Consider the following 9,293-nt stretch of genomic DNA (forward strand, 5'->3'; position numbering starts at 1 on the left):
GTCATTATGTTTGATCACTTTTTTGTTGACCTGTCATAAAATAATAAACATGAATCTGAGAAGTGTGTTCAGTTCCCATCATCCCTAATCTATACAGCAACTACATGATGCAATTTATTATGCAGTTTAATTAATGTTCAGTTACACAATGATTTATTAACATTGACTTTTTACAGCACAACAGTCTTCATCACGCAAATCTAAAAGATTTAATGTTTGACATGTGATCAGGGTCAGAATTCACTGACTCAGTAAGATGAACACTGGAGGAGACAAATGTAAATACGAGCGATGAAGGATTTTTGTATTTTCGGTTCTAACACATCATAGTTTGTGTTCAGGACTGTAATGTCTCTTGTGGTTTGTGTTTGGTGCGGCAGCGCCTCTTCCGCTCGCTGTCCGTCTCCATGACAACCACAACAACGCCGCCGTCGAGACGTCTTCAAGTTAAAATCCCGTGGATGTTGTGGCTGTGTAAGATGCCGCACACACAGGCCGAAGGCGTTATAAGGAACATCATCCGAGAAATCGCGCAGACGTGTTCAAGCAGAGGACAAACTCTGTGTGAGACGCTCATCGCGTTCATGGTGAGAGATTGTGCTGTTATTAATATGAATAAATCAGCCGGTGAATGTTGTGGCTCCAACATTTAATGTGTGTCCAGGTCAAAGCTGTTGTTCTGGACCCCACGAATCATTTTAACGTGGACAGGACACTTACAAAGCAAGATGTGCAGAAACTCATAGAGGTAAATGCAGAATTCGTGTTTACAAAAGCTTTTAAAACTGCTTCATTTACATTACATTTACATTTCGTCATTTAGCAGAAGCTTTTATCTAAATGAGGCCAATGGAAACAATCAAAATCAAATCTCAGCCTAACACAGTACATGTAGCAAGGTTTGTTGTTGTTAAGAATATAATAAATGAGAGAAAAGAACAGAGCAAGCTAGTGTTAGAGGTTTTGTTAATTATATAATAAGAAAACAGATAGAATACAAAAAGAATAGAGAAGCTAGTTTGTTTTTTTTAAGAAAACAAGCTGTTAGAAAACAAGTCTTAAAGGGTTACGTTTTTTTTAAGAATAAAATAAGAATTAGCGTGCCAAATAAAGTTGAAAGAGATGTTTTTTTAATTATAAAATGAAAGGTTTTTAGATCTGTTTTAAATGATAAAGTTTGCGTGAAGTTTTTTTTTTCAGCATCAAGTTTGTCTTGTCAAATCTCACTGTCTAGCTAATAAATAAAAGATCATTCATACGCAGGGACAGTAAGTGTAACATGTCTTTGATTCATGACATTGTCATTGTCTTCAGCTGTGTGTGGACAGACTCATGGACCAGACGAGTCCCACACTGAACACCATTAAGATGCAGGTTTACTTTGACATGAACTACACTTCTCGACGTAAGTGTGTAAATTCACATGAACCATACAGGTAAAGTACAAAAGAGATGAGCTGAGCAAACTATCTGACAGATGATCTGGACCTGCATGTGTGTGTCAGTTTTTTAAAATTGAGATTTATACATCAGCTGAATAAATAAGCTTTCCTTTCATGTGTGGTTTGTTAGGAGAGGACAATATAGATACAACTATTTGAAAATCTGGAATCTGAGGGTGCAAAGCAATCAAAATATTGAGAAAATCACCTTTTAAATCATTGTCCAAATGTAGTTCGTAGCAATGCATATTACTAATCAAAAATTAAGTTTTGATGTATTTACAGTAGGAAATTTACAAAATATCTTCATGGAACATGATCTTTACTTAATATCCTAATGATTTTTGGCATGAAAGGAAAATCGATCATTTTAAGCCATACAATGTATTTTTGGCCTGTGATACTTAAGGCTGGTTTTGTGGTCCAGGGTCACATATTAGGTTAACTGACTCATTCTCACATGAATCTGGGCTTTGTGAATGCATCAGGCGTATGCATGAGTGTATGTGATTAACTGTGTGTGTGTCAGGTGAGTTTCTGGAGGTTCAGCAGAGGGTCCTGCAGTCTCGTCTGCTGTCGCTGAGCAGAGAGATCACGGACTCTCGAGCCAAGACCAGAGACGACCTGAAGAACCTGTACGGCAAAATAGTCAGCTATGTCATACAGCGCTCCAACCTCGGCTCAGCCACAGACATTAACACTGTGAGAGAAACCACAGGTACTGTCGTCTAATTAGGGCATAAAAAGGTTGCATTAAAATGATCAAACCAGTGTTGCCAACTAATTTTCAGGCAGGACAATTACTTGCTAAAAGTTGCTAAATGACATTGTGATGTAACTGTGCGATGACATTATTATGTAATCACAACACAAAACTGCACTGAATAGAGCACAGAATTACATTTGATGTATTTTCGTATTAACTATACATTCTGAACTATTATATTTTTAAGCAGTGTACTGGTAGTTAGTGTGCTACACTTTAAGAAAAGCCTGTAAAATAGGGCACAATGTTCTGTGTTAATTTGAAGGAATTTTCTGTATTTAATTTTTTATTTAAAATTACACGTTGTATTTTGTGTTATCGGGTTACAGATTAGAAAATTACTAGTACGTTTTCTATTTTTCTACATATTTTTAACTGATCAACAAGTGCAGGAACAAACTAATAACAAGGTTTTATCATAAATGAACAATTATTATACAACAATTGCATCTAGCAACTTAATTGATGTGATATGTGCACTGATAGACACCTTTGATTGAGGGAAAATGTGTGGCTTTTTATTATTTGAGTCACAGTTACCAAAGAGATTTTAGCTAAATATGTTGCTAGGTGCTTTTTGAAGAAATAGTTGCTAGGATAGTCTAAAAAAGTTGCTAAATCTAGCAACAAAATTGCTAAGTTGGCAACACTGGATCAAACTTGACAGTAAAGACATTTATGTTACAAAATATTTCTATTTCAAATAAATGTGGTTCTATAGAACTTTCTGTTCATCTGTAAATCCTTGAAAAAAATGTGTCATGGTTTTTACAAAATCATTTGAAAAGTATGAAGTATGTACACATAGTGTATATTTTATACTATATCTAGTAAGATTAAATGCATAATACTTGCTCAGTTTAGAAATAAATAGACTATCCATTTTCAAGTGAGTAATGAATACTGTATATTATCACAAGTATTTCTTGTGCAATTAGTCATGACTGGCTGCTGATGGAGCATTTCTACTGTTTTTGATCTTGTGTGACGCTGTGTTCATGGCACGAGGTGTCAGTACAAGATGAGTGCAATAACAGCCAGAGTTACGGCAGTTTAAGAAAACAGCATGATGTTGTATGTGGTGTGTGTTTGTTGCAGCGGCCCTGCAGAGCGTCTTTCCTCAGTCTCAGCTGGCGACCTTCATGCCTCTGCTGAAACAAGACAAAGAGCAGCAGCTGAGTGAACTCACTCTGATCGTCAGCGGCATACGCCTCTTCAACAAGGACAGCAGGAAAGGAGGAGAGGGCATCCAGAACCGTACGTGGGTCTCCTGAGTTCACTCGTACTGACCGTGGTGTCAGCGCTCACTTCTCCATGTGTGTTTCCCTCCTGCAGTGCCGGCCGTCCTGAACGAGACGGTGCCGGCCGCGGCCGCAGATATAGAGAATCAACTGGCAGGATCTCAGCGCTTGGCCTGGCAGTACACGGCCCTGCTGGAGAAGATCTGTGAGCAGGACGCAGAGCACACCGAGTGTCCCGTCCACCCAGACCTGCTCAAACAGGCTCTGTATAACGCACGACAACACGAGGCCTTCCTCAGATTCATACTGGTGGGTTTCACTGTTCACATCATTGGATGGTGTGTGTTCATCAGGTGATACGACAGACAGACAAGGCTCTTGATTTCAGCTTGTTTTCATGTGGGACATGGTGAAAATGATGGTAATATGACACTGATGACAGTAAGTTAACGTGGTGATTCGATGTTCATGTTTCATCAGGCGGACGTCATCCAGAGTGCGAAGGAAGTGACGCGGATACAGTCTGACCTGAAGACTCGATTGACGCTCCTGAAGGATACCGTGCACACCAAGACCACAGTGCCTACATCACAAGTGTTTGTGAGTGACTCCTGCAGTGCTGTTGTCCGTCTGTTTGTGCTGAACCTTCACTGATAGTTCACAACTTTTTTGGTTTAATTAATTTTTATTGTGCATTTTACATGTGTGACTCTGGACCACAAAACCAGTCTTAAGTAGCATGGATATATTTTTTAGCAATAGCCAAAAATGCATTGTATGGGTCAATTATTGATTTTTCTTTTATGCCAAAAATCATTAGGATATTAAGTAAAGATCATGTTCCATGAAGATGTTTTGTAAATTTTCTACTGTAAATATATGAAAATGTAATTTTGGATTAGTAATATACATTGCTAAGAACTTCAGATTTTCAAATAGTTGTATTTTGGCCAAATTTTGTCCTGTCCTAACAAACCATACATCAGTGGAAAGCTTATTCAGCTTTTAGATGATGTATAAATCTCAAAAAAAAAAAATTGACCTTTATGACTGGTTTTGTGGTCCAAGATCACATATTATTCCAAAGCATCTTTACAAAGAACGGTGCCTTTATTCCAGTGAACAGGATAAAGACAACAAATAAAAAAAAAAGACATTTATAAGAGGGAGATGAGGAAGGAGTAGTGTAGATTGATTTTGCACTCATTGGTTTGAACATTCATTATTTAATTGATCTGTAAACTATGGAAGCCTGTTTCTGAAACAGAATAAAAAGTAAAGTTAACTCTGACTTTTTATCTCACAATTTAGATCTTTTTTCTCACAAACTTTTTTTTTTAGAATTGCAAGACACAAACTCAGAATTCTGGCTCTCTTTTTTGCAATTCCAAGTTTACATCTCGCAATTTTGACTTTTCAAAATCAATAATTTCATTATAAAAAAAAGGTTGTATTAATATTTCAAATATATTTGACAGTAGGTGATCAGTGACCAGCAAAAGAATTTAAAGTCAACTAATTTTTGTGAAATGTTCTGCTTGATAAATTGCTTGTCCTCGCCTAAAATAAGTGACCCTGGACCACAAATCCAGTCTGAAGTAGCAAGGGTATATTTTTTAGCAACAGCCAACAATACGATGTATGGATCAAAATGATCGATTTTTCTTTTATGCCAAAAATCATTAGGATATTAAGTAAAGATCATGTTCCATGAAGATATTTTTACATTTCTTACCGTAAATATATCAAAATGTAATTTTTGGTTAGTAATATGCATTGCTAAGAACTTAATTTGGACAACTTTTGTAACGGAGAGTGAAAGACGAGAGGCGAGCGGATCCATCTGCGAGCTTTTATTAACAGGACGAGACAAAAACATGGTCGTACAGGCAGGGTCAAACAGTAGCAAACAGGTATATCACAGGCAAGACGTAGAGAATAATCCAATAAACGAGCAAGAGTCCAATAGGCAGGCGGCGAGACAGTCGAGACGAGATGGCCAGGCGAGGGAACTAAACAGGGAACTAGGGAACAAGGAAACTAGGGAATGCGAACAATAATAATAACACAACAATACTCCGTAGCTTGCGAGGGGAAAGACCGGGGCTTTATAGAGCTGCTGATTGGTCACGGGTGCTGATGCAATCAGCGCGATGGATACTGGGAGATGTAGTCCGGGGTGTAATGCAACAGTCAGTGTGTGATGATAGGATGAGAGCGACATCTGGTGGTGAGCGGACCGTGGAACACCGACCAGATTCGTAACAACTTTAAGGGTGATTTTCTCAATAGTTTGATTTTTGGCACCCTCAGATTCCAGAGTTGTATCTCGACCATGTATGCATTACATAAATGCGTTAAATGACACAATATCATTTTTTAAGTGTAATCTCTGGATATGGACTGCACTGATATAGCACTTCATGACGTTTGGTCAGGTGTCCATATATTTTGCAGCAGCTTTGAACATAGTTGTGCAGATCTTTTCTGTCTGAATAAGAAGTACTGCTGGTGTGTCTGTTTTTTACAGTACAGAAGTGCCACTGTTGTGATCACATGTAGATTTACTGTAAAGCGTCATTCTTCTTGTCAGCCTCATTTTACAGCATTGGCTTCACTCTGGGCGGGACTGGAAGGTGAGATGCTGCTACTGAGCATGCTCACTAACGTGGCGTCCGGTCTGAGAGCTTTCCTATCAGCACAGTCTCTGCTGAGCCCAGACCAGCTGGAGCTGCTGCTGCTCGGGCTGCAGGTGCGAACGGACGCGGACAGATGCTCCGAGACAGCAGGTGAGACACACAACCAGACAGAAATCACTGTTGACTTTCAGGGCCAGATTCACTAATAACTCACACCAGCGCAAACCATCTTCTGGAATTAAAAAAAGACACAAGTGAAACATTAGTGATAAATAGGTGTGGAAACAAATTAGTCTTGCATATGCATTTGTAGGAGTTTACCCCTCAGATGCAAACTCTTTTCTGGCATTATTTAACACACAGAAAAGCAGGTCTTAACCCATTTTAAACTTGACATGTCTGTGTTGTTTTGGGTAACTGCATTAGTCATTATGGAAATTAGCTGCATCTGTGTTTTTTAATTCACCCATTGTCAGTAGATCATTCACTGAATTTTTCACTTCCATCTGCACTTTAATGGGATTTTTCTCTCACACTAATTTGCCCTGTTTGGTAAATCTGGCCATTAGTGTGCTGAGTTTGTGTTACAACTAAATACTTGAGAAGTGTCATATAAAATAAGGTGTTTCACTCTAATATCTGTATATTTGATTCTGACTGGTCAATGGCAGCATTCTGCAGTCTGGTGTTTCTGAATAATGGCCATTAACAGTCTTAAGTGTGTCACTGTTCATTTATGTCTTTCAATGTTGGGGTGAATAATGAAGTGTTAATGACAGTTTACATGAGACTGAGCCGTCGTTATATCCCATACATGTGCTTTTTTGTTAGTTTCAGAAGAGCGTATTGTTGAGTCAGAGATGAGCTCATGTGAATGGTGTTTTCCTGAGAGCACAGCTCACTTTGAGGACGTGCCGCTGCAGTATAAGGGCTTTTGTGGCTTCACCCTTGTGAAGAAGAATGGCCTTTTACTGCCAGGTACAAATAATGAAACAAATAGTGTACGCTCTAATTCATTTTTTCTATTTGATAAGACATTTTACCGTCTAATTTGTTTTTCTCAGGTAATCCAAACATCGGCGTCCTAAAGCACAAGGAGAAATACTACACTTTCAGCTGTAAGAGCGCTGCGTACGAGTTCACGTCTAAAGCGGATGAGTTTGTGTCTGCTGTGGTAGAGATGGCGAAGAGATGGCCTGAGCTCATCCAGCTGCTCCAGCTGCATCAGGAGTTCGCCAGCGTGACGCCCTACTCTGAGGTATCATCGCCGTACGCCACATGACCTTCTTTTACAATCTAAAGCACAGTCAGTTGATGTAGAAACTTAAGCGTGTTCACACAGTACTGCTCATGTCTCAGATGCAGTCAGGACAGAAACTGCTGGTGAAAACCATCTCTAAAAGTGACGCCAGTATGCAAACAGAGATACACCCTCTGGAGACCAACATTGTGAAGTCCTATGAGTGGAACGAGTGGGAGCTCAGACGAAAAGCCATTAAACTGGTGAGGAAGCGCATCCATACACCCATTGACACGTGTGATCTCAGTCCAGACTCACAGCATCATCAATAAGGGAATTTCACCAGAAACCGTCTCTCTGTTTCAGGCCAATCTACGGAATAAAGTCACACGCTCAATGCAGACCGATCTGAGTCACATGAGACGACACAACAGCACGCAGACGTTCCTCCCTAAAGACGCCGGCAGCCAGACGAAGCGAGACGGAGAAAGTAACGTACCCAAACCACAGGTGTACCTGTCTGGACTGAGAGGAGGAACAAACACGATGAAGGTGGATTTAACCAGAGCTGTTGATGAATGACTTACACTCAGTAAACTCTCAAACCTGTTTGTTTGTGTCCTTTCTACACACGTGTCTGAATGTGTGCTTCATGAGCGCTGTGAGAAAGAGAGAAACGCCTCTGTAGTAACAGCTGTCACACGTCTGTGTGTCTCTTCATGCTCTTCAGACGTGTTTGTGTGTGTTCTGAACACATGTTGAGAAGAAACAGTTTTGGTGACCACTGACTTCCATTATATCTTAGACATTTCTCATGATATCATCTTTTATGCTTTTATTTTTGAGTGAACTTTAAGTGTCTCTTAAGAAGCATTAACTAATTTTATGATGACTAGGAATGCACTTAGTTTACATGCACTTAGGAAATCTGCTGCATTCTACTAATTTTTTTTCAATTTGTCCTTTGCCCTTCTTCAGTTTTGTAGGTTTGTCTGAAATAAAGAACAGTAAAGAAATATTATTAGAAACGTCTCTGACTACATATTAGAATTTTTTTTTTAACAAATTCCTGACAGTTAAAGGCTTAGTTCACCCAAAAATGAAAATTCTGTCAATTACTCACCCTCATGTCGTTCTAAACCCTAAGACACAAATTACGATTTTTGATGAAATCCAAGAGCTCTCTGACCCTCCCACTGACTGCAAAGGTCCTACCACGGTCAAGGTGCAGAAAGGTACCAAGAACATTGACAAAATAGTTCATGTGGTTCAACCATACTTTTATGAAGCTACGAGAACTTTTTTTGTTAAAAAAAAAAAAACTAAAATAACTTTATTCAACAATTCTTCTCCTCCGTGTCACTCTAGCACCATTTTGGAGACACAACACATGTGCGTGCTTTCCTTTGAACATAAACAAGGTGCAGCACATGCGTGTTCTACATCAGCAGCACCACACACATACGTTGTTTACGTGCAGATCAAAGCACGGGCAAACACTGTGGGTACTCTCCAAAATGGCACTAGGGTGACACGGAGGAGAAGAATAATAGCAGCTTTAAAGAAGCATTAATACAATTACAAACTCTTTTCATGTTGTATTAATACTACAGCATATTGTGTCATGTTTATCGAAATGAAAGTGAAAAAAAAAAAAAGTGGAGAATCTATAAAACAGATATACATTGTTTTCACTTTACAACATTTGTGTCACTATTCTTAAAAGCAATGTAAATTATGTTGTTTAAATAAATTGTAAATATGTAAGGCTTGAAACAGCTGTAAAATTGAAAGTGTCCTGCAGTTTTATGGATGTTTTGCCATTAAGATAGGATTACTACTAAAAACATTTCTGTTCATTGAAATAAAGCTGAAATAAAATTACATAGTCCTTAAAGCAATTCTATGAAGAGACAAAATCTGAATAAAATATTTGACTTAAATAATGCACAGATGAACAAAACT

General features: G+C 38.7%; 1 protein-coding gene across 1 annotated transcript; it reads left to right on the plus strand.

The window, feature by feature from the left end:
• Nucleotides 1-426: 426 nt before the first annotated feature.
• cfap206 (cilia and flagella associated protein 206) lies at nucleotides 427-9,085 on the plus strand. The gene is made up of 12 exons (XM_051137923.1): nucleotides 427-587; nucleotides 665-748; nucleotides 1,315-1,405; nucleotides 1,972-2,160; nucleotides 3,307-3,465; nucleotides 3,544-3,758; nucleotides 3,930-4,049; nucleotides 6,043-6,238; nucleotides 6,920-7,066; nucleotides 7,153-7,346; nucleotides 7,448-7,591; nucleotides 7,695-9,085. Exons 1-12 carry the CDS (start codon nucleotides 462-464, stop codon nucleotides 7,908-7,910), a joined length of 1,881 nt encoding a protein of 626 aa, XP_050993880.1. The 5' UTR covers nucleotides 427-461; the 3' UTR covers nucleotides 7,911-9,085.
• Nucleotides 9,086-9,293: the final 208 nt, after the last annotated feature.

This window comes from Labeo rohita, chromosome 20, assembly GCF_022985175.1.
Source record: "Labeo rohita strain BAU-BD-2019 chromosome 20, IGBB_LRoh.1.0, whole genome shotgun sequence".
NCBI lineage: Eukaryota > Metazoa > Chordata > Actinopteri > Cypriniformes > Cyprinidae > Labeo > Labeo rohita.